Genomic DNA, 17,781 nt, shown 5'->3' with positions numbered 1-17,781 from the left:
TTCACAAGTATGTGAAAATTTCATACCAGAGTGCATAGTTTAGATAAGGTTACATTAACATATAATCACATGTTTATCACATGAACATCTTGGCTTATAACAGAAAATTTTAATGGAGTTAAAGTAATTCTCTAAAGCAACAAAATAAAAAACTGATGGGAATAAATTTAATACACTATGTCCAAGACCCTTATGAAAAAAGACTCTACTGCTTGCATAAAAGAAGAGGCATACCAAATACACAGACAGGAACTCACAGTTATAGATATGTCAGTCCCATAGTAATTTATAAAAATATTATAACGTTAGTCAAGGTCCCATTTGCATCCTGTGGGGACGGGGTAAAGAACTTGGTAAGCTCATATAAAGTTCATGTGGAGGAATAAATTTAAGAGAAAAATCAAGAAAACTTTTTCAAAGTATAAATAAAGTGCAATAATAAAAATAGTATTTTGCTGGCACAGACCAATAAATTGAAATAAATCAATTTCAATAAAATTGAAAGTTCAGAAACAGACACAGATGTAGACAAATATTTAATAAGTGAGAAGGAACAATGAAAGCATGGGAGCATTTAACGATGTTGTGACAGCTGACTAGTCCACACCTCACACCATATGTCGAATTCCAGGTGGATTGAACATTTCAATGTAAGAAAATGAAAGCAAAATGTGGGGGAGGCCTTTCTATGTATGACTTCAAAAGCAGAAAAAACGACCGATAAATTTGACATAAAACATAAATAATACTCTCTAAAACAAATATGTATTGAGGATATCAATCATTTTTCTGTGTTTAAGCTATAATCATTTTATCATTGTGTCTTCATTTCAGTTTAGTTCCTTTTGACATACAAATTTAAAATACAATTTTAAAAAACTGTAAAAAGTTAAAAATTTCTATTTTTTCTTTAAAGTTTCTTTGCTTTGGGGCTAGAAATGACTTTTTAAAAACCAAACCAGACTGGGACACCTGGGTGGCTCAGTCGGTTAGGTGTCTCACTCTTGATCTCAGCTCAGGTCTTGATCTCAGGGACATGAGTTTAAGCCCCGTGTTGGGCTCCATGCTGCGTGTGGAGCCTACTTAAAAAAAAAAAAATCCAAACAAGACTAATTTTCACTAATACTTTCTTATAATTTTTTCATTGTTTCCTGTTTTATGTTAATTACACAGATGAGAGGTCAAAATATGGCTCTGTCCTATATGAATGGTTTGAGGATGTTATATACCTCTGAATCTCAATTTATTTCCCTGAAAAAGATGGACATAATAATACCAACCGATTAGAGTTGCTTTGGAGATTGAGGGGGGTGGAGGGATGGGTTAGCCTTGTAATGGGTATTAAAGAGGGCACCTATTGAATGGAGCACTGGGTGTTATACGCAAACAATGAATTATGGAAGACTACACCAAAAACTAATGATGTAATGTATGGTGATTAACATAATAAAATAAAATTTAAAAAATTACTTTATACAAAGCATTTATCTATCATGCTAGAACCCAGCATATAAAGAGTCAGTAAATGGTAACTATTACTTTTAATGTTACCACACTGCATATTGGACTTCTTGATTTCATTGACATAACAGTATGACTAGAAACTTATGGTAATGGTATTTTTACCTGTTTTTAAAACAAATTTCACATTATTTAATGGTATAGCTTTTCATTTTAAAATTATTTTTAAATGTATGCATTAAAATATTGGCATGTATATACCAATCACAGAAATATGCCAACCAATTAACTCTTTGAAGACTAGTTATATGCAGCATCCTACAACGTGGTCATTTAAAAAGTCCTCAGATGGCCAAGTAATAGTATAATTCAAGAATATTAAAAGGTTTCTTATGCACCAGAATTGCTGAGATTATGAGTTTGAAATATAAATAGGATGTCAACCTTTCTTTATCTTACCTCTAATAGGCCATCCTCTGGTAGATCAGTACAGTGAACAGCATTCTGGATCTTAGTTTTACCAAAGACTGCTCTGAGGGTTCCAGGGCGTAAATGCCGGGCAATTTCCTACAAATGCACAGTCACATATAGTCAGTCGTTCAGTGTTAACAAGAAAAACACCAGCTACATGAAACATTTGAATTATCTGTTTATGAAATACATGTATACAGTGATGGCACTGATTTTTTTCTGGAAATAGCACGAATGTATGAAAACTTTGAGCAATGAAACATTTCAGTTCACTCATAAGGCTTTTTCTGTGACCTGATGTAAAGTCCAGAGGGCGACAATAATTACATCTCTTTTTATCAATAGACTATGGAAAAATCACATAAAATAGGAACGCAGTTCATTACTGTGAAAGACTTGTATCCTAACAACTTGATAAACTAGTTTGATGGCCCTGATTTCAAAAGATTTTTCAAAATGCTCCATTTGTATCAGCTTAGTACTAGCTCACATTAGAGGAAACAATGGTTACAGATAACTCAAAACTGTGAGTAAAAGAAACAAGAGGTTAAAAAAATTAAAGGTGGGGGAGTATTAATGACCTACTTATTAGTCTTTTTTTAAAATTCTAAATGAAACATTTCTAAAACTTCAATTTTAACTTTGACATATACAAACTAAAAGGGTACTTAATATATATGAATATTTTTAAAAGGGAAACAAATACCTGTGTACCCACTATTCAGTGGAATTAAAATAATACAATAACTTTGAAGTTCCCTGTGTGAGATTTCATCCTGACTCTATTCTATCCCACCCCTACCTCTACCCAGAGGTACCCGTTACTCTCAATTTTATTTAAAGATTGTTTTGTTTAGTTTTCAAAACATTGTTTTTCAGATTTGTCCATGTTGTTGTGTTTAGTAGCAATTCATTTATTTTTATTACTATACAAATCCCATGTGTGATTGAGCATATTTTATCCATTTTCCTATTGATGGACATTCAACTAACTTCTTCACTCTCCCCCTTTCTTTCTCCTCTCCTTGCTTTGACACACACACACACACACAAAATCACACACAATTCTGCATGTATACAAGAGTTTCGTCTGGATTAGGGCACATACATATTCAATTTTACTAAGTACTGCCACACCATTTTCTTAAGCGGTTATAACAATTTGCCCTCAACCATCAGTGCACAAGAGTTCTCACCACCCACATCAAAATCCCCATTTGATATTGGCTGACTTTTTAATTTTGCTATTCTAGTGGGTGTGAAATGGTGTCTCATTATGTTCTTTGTTCATATTTCCCTGATTACTAAAGAAGGTTAGTGTCCTTTCATATACATCCACTTTTGTAAAATGTTTATTCTTGTCTTTTTCCATCCATTTCCTACTGGGTTATTCTTTTCTTTTTGATTATTACTTTTATATCCTGAATTCTATTTTTTGTCACTTTGCACAACGTAAATATCGTTTCCCAGTCTGAAGCTTATCTTTGGGTTTTCTTTAGTATTTTTTTTTATGAACAGAAATACTAAATTTTAATGAAATTAAATTTATCAGTCTTCTCATTTATGATTTGTGCTGTTTCTGAAGGAATTATTCTCTACTCCAAGACCATAAAGATATTCTTCTCTATTATCTTCTAAAATGTTTAAAGTTTTGCCTTCCACATGAAGTTCTTGATCGGCCTACAATTGACTTTTGGTTATGATGTGAGGGGGATATCCATTTCCATTTTGCCCACATGGATATTTAATTGCCCTAGCACGAATTATTGAATAGTTTCCCTCTTTCCCCACCAATCTCCAGTGATTAGCTCTGTTATATATAAGATTTCTGTGTAGGTATGAATCTGTTTATTGGTTTGCTGTTTGGTTCCACTGGATATTTTGTCTATTCATACATCTATATTATACTGTCTTAATTATTATAACTTTATAATAAGTCTTCATCTGGCAGGGCAAGTCCTCCAGATTTTGGTGTTTGAATGCATGAAGTTTGAGTTGCCTATTAGATATCCAAATGAAGTTTTCAAATACATGGTTGGGTATGAATCTAGGATCAGAGGAGTCTTCCACACTGCAAATAGCAATTTGGGGGTCCATAGCATTTTTAAGGTATTTAAAGGTATCAGTTAGATGAGATTGTGAAGGCAGTGAGAGGGGAGACAGGGGCACCATATCATAAGAAAATCAAGGAGACAAGGAGAGATGATGAGCAAAGGAGATGGAGAAGGAGCGACCAGCTAGGTAAGAAGAAATCCAGGAGAGTCCTTTCCTAGAAGACAGTGAAGAAAAATGTCAAGGACAGAGAGTCATCAACAATGCTCAATGTTGCTGAGAAGTCACGTAAAGACCAAGAACTGAACACTGGATCTATACGGAGTCACAGATATCCTTGACAAGAGTGGTTTCAGAGGCCTGGTGATGAGCAAAACATGGACTGATGTGGTTTCACGAGAAAATGGGAGTAGAAGAACTGGAAAAAGTGAATACAGGCAACCATTTTGAGGAATTTTGCAGCAAAGAGAAGAGAAATGGAGCAGTAAATGGAGGGAAATGGAATGAAGAGAGGTTTTCCTGGAGGAGAGTGTTATTTTTAAAATGAGAGAAATAATGGCACGTTTACATGCTGATAGGAATCATCCAGTGAAGGGAAATGCTGATGAAGCAGGAAGGAGAATGGAGGATTGCTGGAGTGATGGAGTTAAGAGCAGGAGTAGGGGAGTTGGCCTTATCTAGGAGCATGGAACATTCATCGTCAGCATCAAGACCGCACACAGAGCCCACTGCAAGAAGTGGGTATATGCAGTGGTGACAACTTATGGAAATTCTTTCTTTATTTTTAATTTTGATTTAGATATAACTTACATAGGTAACATGTATTGGTTTTAAGTGCCGCCTGAATTTTGTCAAATAGACTCAGTAATCACCATCCTAAACAAAATATGGAACATTTTTAAAGTTCCCTCTGGAAGTTTTCTTTTGATTGATTCTATTATGCAGTGAAAAGGGCAGCAAGATTGTCATCAGCTGAGGGGAAGGCTGGAGAGGAGGTTTGGGGGATGTCAGGAGAGAAAAGAAGGTATGAACACATTTTAAGAGAGCAGGAAAGTGAATGAACTAGGAAAGTGAAATGTGATTGCTGACAGCACTGAGGGCCCTCCTATGAGGCCCTTCATTGGTGAGGTTAGTGGTCATGAATGCAAAGGGAGATCATACAGGATAGCTGTGTGTTCTTCTGTAGCCACACTCAGCTGCATGGGTGCAGGCAGAGATTTTGGTAGAAAGTTGAATGTAATGAGGGTTGGGACTTTACCAAAAGAAAACCACAAAACAAGAGAGGGGTAAGGGAGTTGAGGGGTATGCAAGAGAGTGATAATAAGGATGGGCAACAAAAATTGAGTAAGAAAGCAAGAACCTGGGGGTGGGCAGAGGGGTGAGAGGCACTGAAAAGGTAGATCAATGGATCAGAGCTCCTAGTGGGATGGAATGATTATTAAAACTGGTGTTTGAAGAAATGAGCTAGAAAGTTAAGAGAAAGGATACTTAAAATTGAAATTATTGGAAGTGAGCGGAGAAGGGGGGTGGAAATTAGCAACCCTCAGGGGATTTGCCAGGTGTAATCTGAAACTGGCCCCTGTACTCAGAGGGCAGAGAAAAACTGAAGAAAGAGGTTAGTAGTGGCAGTTTTCATAAGCAAAGGGATCTTGGGTGACAGCAAGGTGAGTGGATTCCTGCACCCACCAGCCATATCTTAGGTTTATACAGAGGCCTTCACTGGGTTCAGTCATGTATACTGTGCAGGTGTTCTCAACACTGCATCATTACGTCAAAGCTGTGTCCTTGGAGCAGCCACTGAGGGGAAAGGCAAGCAGAACCCACGTTCCAAGGACAGGGGAGGGGGTGAGGAACCTCTGATCGACTAGATCAACTGGTGGTCATGTCTGTTCAATGACCTTCCCCGACATGGGGTTACAGTGATTTACAATGATCAGTTTTAAGGTGTAACCATGCCCAAGGTCACGTGGAGGGCAAAAATCCTGAGGAACGGAGGATCACAGACTGAGAGGCCAAAGTACTGAGTCGATCAGCTCTACGGATATGGCAATCACCAAGAGTTATGGTGGCTGCAGCTTCTGGTGCAAAAATGCTGAGCAGCATCCATACCTGTGATTCCATCCCTCTGGCACACCTTAAAAGTGTGCATTTATTTAATTACTTAAGTCTTCCTTTACAAGGTTGTATCAAATGTCAGTTATAAATGTATTACTTAGGAAAAACATTTTGATAAACTAGAAAATAAGGATGCTCTATATTAAATTCATGACTTTCATTCTGTCCCCCCTAATTTTCCTGAAAATTAACCACCTGATATTACACACCTACTCTATTCATGTGGTGGTAAGCTGGCATTCTGTGAAGTAAGATATACTTTGTAAAATCACGAAGGTGGGTACTTATTTTTCTTGAAACACTTGAAAAGGATTCCATTTAGCTGTACTGTTTCATAAGAACTTACCCTATACCTACTTTATTTGGCATCCACCATTTTCACTAAAATATTACTTTCATATAAGTGACTCTATATGCACAACACTTAAATTCTGAAAAGGTGTGTGTGTGTGTGTGGTGGTGTGTGTGGTGGTGGTGGTGGTGGTGGTGGTGGTGGTTGGGGGGTTTCGTTGTTAATATCTAATCATATCGTACTGTGGTGAGAGAATGTGGTCTCTTTGGTCGTCTCTTGAAGGAGTTTGTTGGGATTTTCTTTGCATAGTCAATTTTAATCAGTGTCTCAAGGGTAGCTGAAAAGAATACTGTCACATCTGTGTGCAGGAAGTTTATTGGGAAGTAGCCTCAGGATCTACACTTGTGGGGAAGTGAGGAATACAGGACTGGGCAGAGGGAGAAGTAGAACTGCAATGAGTAACAACAGCAGCCTCAGATAATCCTACAGGGAGCTCTGGAGCTATGATGACCCTTCAGAGTCATCCTGAATTGAAGCAAACAGGTAAGGCCTTGATCTCTCCAAACTGACAAGTCACTAGATATGGGCTACTCCAAGGAAGGGGCCATGACCTTGGGCAAGGTGACTTTTTTCAATACAAACCAATATCTGTAAGACTTACTGAATTACTGTCAGCTGCCAAAACACAGCTGGGGAATGGGAACTTCAGTCCTGAAGGTGAGAGAGGGATCTGAGTGGCCTGCCACAGCCTCTACTACTTACATGCAAACACACACACACACACACACACACACACACACACACACACACACAAAATGCAACTGCATATACAGCATATATGACAAATATAATGTTGCAGACCACTATAATCTGATTACCATTCTTTTTAGGTAATGAATTTTTTTTCTCTTTCCTGGGAGGTTTTACATTATCTCTTTAGCTAGGCATTGGTCATTTGCCAGTCATTCTGCTTCACGGTCTGTTGACTGCTGTCCAATTCAAAGTGAAGAGCTATATCATTAGTCAGCTTTTTTTTTTTTATTCTGTTAATCACCATAAAACACATCATGAGTTTTTGATGTAGTGTTCCATGATTCAATATTTGCGTATAACACCTAGTGCTCCATGCAGAACGTGCCCTCTTCAATACCCATCACCAGGGTAACCCATCTCCCCGCCCCCTCCCCTCTAGAGCCCTCAGTTTGTTTCTCAGAGTCCATAGTCTCTCATGGTTCATCTCCTGCTCTGATTTCCCCACCTTCATTCTTCCCCTCCTCCTATCTTCTTCTCTCTCTCTCTTTTTTTTAACATATAATGTATTATTTGTTTCAGAGGTACGGGTCTGTGATTCAACATTCTTACACAATTCACAGCACTCACCATAGCACATACCCTCCCCAATATCTATTACCCAGCCATCCCATCGCTCCCACCCCCCACCACTCCAGCAAACCTCAGTTGGTTTCCTGAGATTAAGAATTCCTTATATCAGTGAGGTCATATGATATATGTCTTTCTCTGATTGACTTATTTTGCTCAGCATAATACCCTCCAGTTCCATCCACGTCGTTGCAAATGGCAAGATCTCATTCCTTTCGATGGCTGCATACTATTCCATTCTTATATATATATACCACATCTTCTTTATCCATTCATCTGTTGAAGGACATCTTGGCTCGTTCCATAGTTTGGCTACTGTGGACATTGCTGCTATAAAAATCAGGGTGCACGTACCCCTTCAGATCTCTACATTTGTATCTTTGGGGTAAATACCCAGTAGTGCAATTGCTGGGTCATATGGTAGCTCTATTTTCAAGTTTTTGAAGAAACTCCATACTGTTTTCCAGAGTGGCTGCACCAGCTTGTATTCCCACCAACAGTGTAGGAGGGCTCCCCTTTCTCCGCATCCCCACCAACATTTGTTTCCTGACTTGTTAACTTTAGCCGTTCTGAATGGTGTGAGGTGGTATCTCATTGAGGTTTTGATTTGGATTTCCCTGATGCCGAGTGATGTTGAGCACTTTTTCATGTGTCTATTGGCCATTTGATTGTCTTCTTTGGAAAAATGTCTGTTCCCATCTTCTGCCCATTTCTTGATTGGATTATTTGTTCTTTGGGTGTTGAGTTTAAGAAGTTCTGTATAGATTTTAGATACTAGCCCTTTATCTGATAAGTCATTTGCAAATATTTTCTCCCATTCTGTCGGTTGTCTTTTGGTTTTGTTGATGGTTTCCTTTGCTGTGAAAAAGCTATTTATCTTGATGAGGTCCCAATGGTTCATTTTTGCCCTTGCTTCCCTTGCCTTTGGTGATGTTTCTAGGAAGTTGCTGCAGCTGAGGTCAAAGAGGTTGCTGCCTGTGTTCTCCTTTAGGATTTTGATGAACTCCTGTCTCACATTTAGGTCTTTCGACCACTTGGAGTCTACTTTTGCGTTTGGTGTAAGGAAATGGTAGTTTCGTTCTTCTGTATGTAGCTGTCCAATTTTCCTAACACCATTTGTTGAAGAGACTGTCTTTTTTCCATTGGACATTCTTTCCTGTTTTGTCGAAGATGAGTTGACCATAGAATTGAGGGTCCATTCTGGGCCCTCTATTCTGTTTCATTGCTCTATGTGTCGGTTTTTGTGCCAGGACCATACTGTCTCAACGATTACAGCTTTGTAATAGAGCTTGAAGTCCAGAATTGTGATGCCACCAACTTTGCTTTTCTTTTTCAACATTCCTCTGGCTATTCGGGGTCTTTTCTGGTTCCATACAAATTTTAGGATAATTTGTTCCATTTCTTTGAAAAAAGTGGATGGTATTTTGATGGGGATTGTATTGAATGTGTAGATTGCTCTAGGTAGCATTGACATCTTCACAATATTTGTTCTTCCAATCCATGAGCATGGAATGTTTTTCCATTTCTTTGTGTCTTCCTCAATTTCTTTCATGAGTATTTTATAGTTTTCTGAATACAGATTCTCTGCCTCTTTGGTTAGATTTATTCCTAGGTATCTTATGGTTTTGGGTGAAATTGTTAATGAGATCAACTCCTCAATTTCAATTTCTTCTGTCTTGTTGGTGTATAGGAATGGCACTGATTTCTGTGCGTTGATTTTATAGCCTGACACTTTACTGAATTTCTGTATGAGTTCTAGCAGTTTTGGGGTGGAGTCTTTTGGGTTTTCCACATAAAGTATCGTATCATCTGCAAACAGTGAGAGTTTGACTTCATTGCCAATTTGGATGTCTTTGATTTCTTTTTGTTGTGTGAGTGCTGTGGCTAGGACTTCTAACACTATGTTGAATAGCAGTGGAGCGGTGGTGATAGTGGACATCCCTGCCATGTTCCTGACCTTAAGGGGAACACTCACAGTTTTTCCCCATTGAAAATGATATTCACTGTGGGTTTTTCATAGATGGCTTTTATGATATTGAGGTATGAACCCTCTATCCCTATACTTTGAAGAGTTTTAATCAAGAAAGGATGCTGTATGTTGTCAAATGCTTTTTCTGCATCTATTGAGAGGATCATATGGTTCTTGTTCTTTCTTTTATTAATTTATTCTATCACATTGATAGATTTGCAGATGTTGAACCAACTTTGCAGCCCAGGGATAAATCCCACTTGGTCGTGGTGAATAATCCTTTTAATGTACTGTTGGATCCTATTGGCTAGTATTTTGGTGATAATTTTTGCATCCATATTCACCAAGGATATTGGTCTGTAATTCTCCTTTTTGATGGGGTCTTTGTCTGGTTTGGGAATCAAGGTAATGGTGGCCTCGTAAAATGAGTTTGGAAGTTTTCCTTCCATTTCTATTTTTTGGAACAGTTTCAGATGAACAAATATTAATTCTTCTTTAAATGTTTGGTAGAATTCTCCTGGGAAGCCAGCTGGCCCTGGGCTCTTTGTTGGGAGATTTTTGAATGACTGCTTCAATTTCCTTAGTGGTTATAGGTCTGTTCAGGTTTTCTATTTCTTCCTGGTTCAATTTTGGTAGTTGATACATCTCTAGGAATGCATCCATTTCTTGCAGATTATCTAATTTGCTGGCATAGAGTTGCTCATAATATGTTCTTATAATTGTTTGTATTTCTTTGGTGTTGGTTGTGATCTCGCCTCTTTCATTCATGATTTTATTTATTTGGGTCATTTCTCTTTTCTTTTTGATAAGTCTGGCCAGGGGGTTATCAATCTTGTTAATTCTTTCAAAGAACCACCTCCTCGTTTTGTTGATCTGTTCTACTGTTCTTTTGGTTTCTATTTCATTGATTTCTGCTCTGATCTTTATTATTTCTCTTCTCCTGCTGGGATTAGGCTTTATTTGCTGTTCACTCTCCAGCTCCTTTAGGTGTAGGGTTAGGTTGTGTATTTGAGACCTTTCTTGTTTCTTGAGAAAGGCTTGTATTGCTATAAACTTTCCTCTTAGGACTGCCTTTGCTGCATCCCAAGGATTTTGAACAGTTGTTTCCATTTTCATTGGTTTCCATGAATTTTTTTAATTCTTCTTTAATTTCCTGGTTGACCCATTCATTCTTTAGTAGGATGCTGTTTAGCCTCCGTGTATTTGAGTTCTTTCCAACTTTCCTCTTGTGACTGAGTTCTAGTTTCAAAGCATCGTGGTCTGAAAATATGCAGGGAATAATCCCAATCTTTTGGTACCGGTTGAGACCTGATTTGTGACCTAGGATGTGATCTATTCTGGAGAATGTTCCACGGGCACTAGAGAAGAATGTGTATTCCATTGCTTTGGGATGGAATGTTCTGAATATGTCTGTGAAGCCCATTTGGTCCAGTGTATCATTTAAAGTCTTTATTTCCTTGTTGATCTTTGGCTTAGATGATCTGTCCATTTCAGTCAGGGGGTGTTAAAGTCCCCCACTATTATTGTATTGTTGTCAATGTGTTTCTTTGCTTTTGTTATTAATTGCCTTATATAATTGGCTGCTCCCATGTTAGGGGCATAGATATTTACAATTGTTAGATCTTCTTGGTGGATATACCCTTTAAGTAGGATATAGTGTCCTTCCTCATCTCTTATTATAGTCTTTGGTTCAAAATCTAATTTGTCTGATATAAGGATTGCCACCCCAGCTTTCTTTTGGTGTCCATTAGCATGGTAAATGGTTTTCAGTCCCCTCACTTTCAATCTGGGGTTGTCTTTGGATCTAAAATGAGTCTCCTGCAGACAGCATATCAATGGGGCTTGTTTTTTTATCCAATCTGAGAGCCTGTGTCTTTTTTTAAAAAATATTTTATTTATTTATTTGGGAGATGGAATGAGATAGAGAGAGCATGAGAGGGAGGAGGGTCAGAGGGAGAAGCAAACCGTCTGCTGAACAGGGAGCCCAATGTGGGACTCAATCCTGGAACTCCAGGATCATGACCTGAGCCAAAGGCAGTCGCCCAACCAACTGAGCTACCCAGGTACCCTGATAGCTTGTGTCTTTTGAATGGGGTATTTAGCCCATTTACATTCAGGGTAACTACTGAAAGATATGAATTTAGTGCCATTTTACTGCCTGTAAGGTGACTGTTACTGTATATTGTCTGTGTTCCTTTCTGGTCTATGTTGCTTTTAGGCTCTCTCTTTGCTTAGAGGACCTCTTTCAATATTTCTTGTAGGCCTGGTTTTGTGTTTGCAAATTCCTTTAGTTTTTGTTTGTCCTGGAAGATTTTTATCTCTCCTTCTATTTTCAGTGACAGCCTAGCTGGATATAGTATTCTTGGCTGCATATTTTTCTCATTTAGTGCTCTGATATATCATGCCAGTCCTTTCTGGCCTGCCAGGTCTCTGTGGATAGGTCTGTTGCCAATCTAATGTTTCTGCTATTGTAGGTTACATATCTCTTCTCCCAAGCTGCTCTCAGGATTTTCTCTTTGTCTCTGAGACTCGTAAGTTTTACTATTAGATGTCGGGGTGTTGGCTTATTTTTATTGATTTTGAGGGGGATTCTCTGTCCCTCCTGGATTTTGATGCCTGTTTCCTTCCCCAAATTAGGTAAGTTCTCTGCTATAATTTGCTCAAATATACCTTCTGCCCCTCTCTCTCTTTCTTCTGGGATCCCAATTATTCTAATATTGTTTCATCTTATGGTATTACTTATCTCCCGAATTCTGCTCTTGTGATCCAGTAGTTGTTTATCTCTCTTTTTCTCAGCTTCTTTATTTTCCATCATTTGGTCTTCTATATCACTAATTCTCTCTTCTGCCTCATTTATCCTGGCAGTTAGAGCCTCCATTTTTGATTGTACCTCATTAATAGCCTTTTTGATTTCAACTTGGTTAGATTTTAGTTCTCTTATTGCTCCAGAAAGGGTTTCCCTAATATCTTCCATGATTTTTTCAAGCCCAGCTAGTATCTTAAAATCATCATTCTGAACTCTAGTTCCGACATCTTACTCATGTCCATATTGATTAGGTCCCTGGCACCTGTACTCTCTCTTGTTCTTTTTTTTTTTTTTTTTGAGGTGATTTTTTCCATATTGTCATTTTGTCCAGAGGAGAATAGACGAATGAGAGAACATAATGCTAACAGGGTAACAACATCCCCAGAAAATATACACTAAACAAATCAGAAGAGACCTGAAACCGGGGTAAAAGAAAGGGAAAGAAAGAAAAAAGAAAAAGAAAATGAAAAGAACAAAAACAGAACAAAACAAAAAAACAGAATATGATCAGATGTGATCAGGCTGGTGCATAGATCAGTGCCACACACTAGATTTTGGGCATATTTTGGTGTGTTAGAAGAAAATGCCTCCCAAAATTTTAAAGAAAGAAAAACTTATATATGTACAAAAATAAGGGTTAATACGATGAAGGGATGGAATATGACTGTAAAGATGAAAATTATAAAAGATTTTATAAGAGGAAGTGATAAGGTAAGAAGTTGGTTGAAAAAAGAAAGAAGAGGATTTAAAAAAAAAAGTGGAGAGAATGTGATCAGGCAGGAGACTAGAACAAAGCCATACACTAGAGATTTAGGGTATATTTTGGTCTGTTAGAAGAAACTGTATCCCAAAATTTTAAAGAGAGAACAACTTATATATATGTACCAAAAATAGGGTTAAGTACTATGAAGGGATAGAATATGTCTATAAAAATGAAAAATAAAAAAGATTTTTTTAAAAAGGAATTGATAAGATGTTGGTTGAAAAAGGGAAAAAGAAAAACCCAAAAAAAGAAAAAAAAAAAAGAAAGTTAAAAAAATTAACTTTAAAGACTAAAGAATCAAGGGGGAAAAAGCCATGAATTCTATGTGCAGTATTCCCCTAGCCCTGGAGTTCCCCTGTTCTCATTGATCAGTAAACTTGGTCTTGGTGGGCTGTTCTTGCTGATCTTCTGGGGGAGGGGCCTGTTGCCGTGGTTCCCAAGTGTCTTTGCCGGAGGTGGAATTGCCCCGCCCTTGCGGGGGGTCCAGGCTCAGTAATCTGCTTGGGTTTACTCTCGGGAGCTTTTGTTCCCTGCAAGCTTTCCGTACAGCTTTGGAGGACGAGAGTGAAAATGGCGGCCTCCCAGTCTCCGCCCCGGAGGAGCCAAGAACTCGGCGCCCCGCTCCTCAGTGCGCCCCCAGAGAAAAGCAGTCAGTCACTCCCGTCTCCCCGGTCTCCGGCCGCACTCCGTGCTCACCCGGCCTGTGACCGAGCGTTTCTATCTCTGGCACCCGACCCCATATGGAGTCCCCAAACCCAGCAGATCCCTGCAGTGCGTTCCCGTGCTGCTCCTTCTGGGGGAGGAAGGGGAGTCTCCCCGGATCTGCCACTTGTTGGGTCCCTGCTGGAGAAGCAGTGGCCCGACTGTGTTGCACATCACGGTTTATGGCAACCCCAAGCTGAGAGCCCACGCCTCAGCTCCGTCTCTGCAGCCGGCTTCCCCGCTCTGATACTTGAGAGGTCTGTTGCACTCAGGCACCCCCGGTCTTTCTGTGACCCTGATGGTCCTGAGACCACACTGTCCTGCGAGGGTTCCACCCCCTGCTTAGCCACTGGAGCGACGTCCCTCAGTGGAGCCGACTTCTAAAAGTTCCAATTTTGTGCTCCGCGGCTCTATCACTTGCTAGTAGCAGCTGACAGAGTCCCCCTCCCCCTCTGTCTATCTTCCCGATTATTGCCTTGGATTCACTTCTCCGCATGTCCTACTTTCCAGAAAGTGGTCGCTTCTCTGTTCAGAGAGTTGCTGCTATTCTTTTCTTCAATCTCCTGTTGAGTTCATAGGTGTTCAGAATGGTTTGATCCCTATCCAGCTGAATTCCTGGGACCAGACGAAATTTAGGTCTCCTACTTCTCCACCATCTTGCTTTCCCCCCAAAATTTACTGATTTTTTATAGAACTTTTAAGAAAGGCGACTTAATGATCAACTATACAGTATATTCATGCAGTGAGTGGTGCGTTGTGGATAATAACACCTGGTCATTAGTCTAATTTCAAAAAAATTCTAAGTAAAAGGAAAAAGTCTTCTCTAAACTATAGGGTAACAATGTCAGCAACGATATAGACAAGAGGATGAATATTAAAAGAGGAACTAGCATAGTTTCAGTCAGCTACAAAACTGTGAAGCAAAACAGAATATAATGGTATAATTATTGCCCTCATTTCACAGAAAACAAGGGTAATAGGATAACTTAATATTAAAGACCAAATAAGCAACTGCCATAATTAAAGCAGCAAATATTCATGATTTTAGCCAAGGAGCCCTGTAATATTATAGAGTACATGCTGAATTCTTGCCTTGACTCCTCTGGTACTTCAAAAACATCCCACCGAAGCTGACCCTCGAGGAGATTTTCCATTTGCATGAAACTTTGCATTAACTAGTGCAGTTACAGTTTTATATTCCTGGGGTATGAGCAATATCAGACTAATTCACAACTAAAACAAGGTAATGGAATACTGAAGGAATTGGGAGTAGGAAAGGGAACCACAAAAGAGATCCAAAGGCTACTTTCTGTAAGTCTAAGGATCCTTCTAGAACCTACGCACAGGACTCAGAAAGATTAATTGCAAAATTAAACTCAACTACTTATGTATTAATCTCATTGAATGAACTGTCAGAGAATTCACAGTAAATACACTTATCTTACTAACTCTGGAGACCACATGATTTGCTTAAATATGAGGAATCATTAAAACACCTGGCTTGTGAACTCTTGACAGGCTTCATATCTCACTTTTCATTTAGTAGAAATTAGATGTAATGTAAATTTATAGAACCTGAAGTGGGTGATAATTAAATGGATTTCAGGTGAAACATTTAGACAATTCAATCCTGTCTGTTGCACTAGGCCTCAATAGACCAGGTGCCATAGTAATCATTTCCTCTTAATGAGCTGTTTGCTACTTTAGCCAACAACAGGCACTGGCTGACACAGGTGTTATTTTAAAATAAAAACGATGATTCCTTCATTCTCTTTTTAAATAGTTGGGTAAATCTCTTTGCTCACTTTTATGTAAATTACTTTATAGTTTAGCAACACCCACAAGGATTCATTTATATTAAGTCTGTGAACATATATGTCAGTATAGAGGAAAAATGATATAACTTTTTGGTAAATATTTTCCTGTTTTCTGTTTTTCCCAAATGCTACATTTAGGAGATTTAACCTTTGAAGTATGTCATATTACTACTGAGAAACTTGAGAGGCATTCTCAATCTCTCCCCCAAAAAGAAGTGCTCCGCACAGTCTACCCCATCCTGATAAAATAAAGAATTGCTACACAATCTTCCTTGACTCTCCTAAAAAACACAGCTCAATACTCAGAAACTCCTCTAAAAGAACAAAACAATGAAACAGCTGGGACCCATTCTTGGCACCTTTAGTGCCCAATTTATTATAAAGTCCTGTCAATAAAATGCTGAAATATAGTCCACATCAGTCTATTTCTCTTTTCCTCCACCTTGTCACCATATTCTATTGATTCCTTAGATTTCACTCTTCCTGGTGCTCCTGATAAATACATTCTCCACAAAGTAGTCAGAGTGAGGCTATACAACATAAGTTGAATCATACCATCTCCCTACCTAAGATGCTTTCCTTAACAGAAAATCTAAAATGTTTAACATGCTCTAGAAAGGCCTACAGGATCTGATTCCTGCTTTCTTCTCCACTTGCACCTGAAATAATCTAGTCACTTCCACCTCTTCCGGTTTTCAGAGCCACCAAGCTCTTTCCTGGCTCCAGCATAAAAACATATACTATTCCCTTTGAATATTCTGGCTCAGAAGTTTTTCTCCCTCTTCTCAAGAGGTTCACGTTCCTAACAAATGGTTCAGAATAAGCAACATAAATAAGATCAAGTAGATTCTATAGAACGGCTCTCTCAACCCTTCATCCTACCCTCCTTCCAGATGGCAGTTAGAAATCTAAAAAATTACATTCTCTAGACACCCTTTATGCTAGAGTTCTTGATGTAAACTGTGTTCCTCCAATGAGATCTGGAAGGCAGAACTGAACACAGTCCATCCATCTATCTGCTGATGTTGCCCCTGGCAGACAAGGTGGGACCCACGAGTGTTTAGAGGCAGCTGTGGTGGCCGGACTCATTGTCTGAGTCACCAGATTCTGTGACAGTCAGTGGTGATGGCAGCAGCGGAGGCAGCAGCAGCTTCTGGCTTAGATGCAGCTGCAGTGAGGTGAGGTGACCTTGAAATCAATAGCTCCAGTGGTCTAACAAACTCCTTAGTATATACAGGTATGCTTCAAATTATAAAATAGGACAGAGAGTTTACAAGATTTAAGATTATCTATCCTATAGTAGCAACATAAATCTCAGAAGTTAGTGGAAATATCTTGGTGTCCTTAAAGGTCTAGTTTCAGTATACTGAACTGAATTCAGTGAGATAATGCCCATAAAATGTCTAATAGTGTCTGGCCAAATTGGAGGCACTCAACAGTAGATACAGTCATCATCTTCATAATATTATAAATAAACTCCTAAGATTATAGCTAATAATGAAGCATTTACATACTGCTTTTCAGTTTTAAAAGATACAACATTTCATATGTACCTCACGACCCCCTATTGTGTTGACAATGCAGACAGTTTTCACCTTTTATAGGTCTGGATAACCTGGTTCTACAGTCTTAGACTTCCTGTCCAGCACCGAAAAAAGACTGTATCCAAAGATCAACCACTTTGGGCAAACTCTTAATATCCAAACGTGCCCCAGGTCTGCTACAATTCCCTTTAAAGTTGCCAGGAGTCTATCCCTATCACCACAGTTCACCCTCTCACCTTGTTTAAACCACAGTGGTCTCCTAACTGTGGTTAGCAAGCCAGCTTGCTTCCACTGTCAAAAATTTATTTGATATCTGATTCACTCTTGTCATCTGTAAATGCCTTAAGGACAAGGGCTATGATTTTTGTATATCCAACACACAGAGAATGCTCATGAAAGATTCACTGAG

At 38.8% G+C, this 17,781-nt stretch overlaps 1 protein-coding gene across 3 annotated transcripts in view; it reads right to left on the bottom strand.

Annotated features, from left to right (window-relative positions):
• NME7 (NME/NM23 family member 7) overlaps positions 1-17,781 on the bottom strand; it is a 320,527-nt gene that overhangs the window by 50,368 nt on the left and 252,378 nt on the right. For all 3 annotated transcript variants that reach the window (XM_027610183.1, XM_027610182.2, XM_027610181.1), the window contains exon 11: positions 1,921-2,028. In XM_027610183.1, coding sequence (XP_027465984.1) covers positions 1,921-2,028 — 108 coding nt within the window. The remainder of the gene's footprint in view (positions 1-1,920; positions 2,029-17,781) is intronic.

Source organism: Zalophus californianus, chromosome 10 (genome assembly GCF_009762305.2).
Source record: "Zalophus californianus isolate mZalCal1 chromosome 10, mZalCal1.pri.v2, whole genome shotgun sequence".
Taxonomy (NCBI): domain Eukaryota; kingdom Metazoa; phylum Chordata; class Mammalia; order Carnivora; family Otariidae; genus Zalophus; species Zalophus californianus.
The sequence above is the reverse complement of the archived record's forward strand: the minus strand, read 5'-3'. Positions and strand labels throughout refer to the sequence as shown.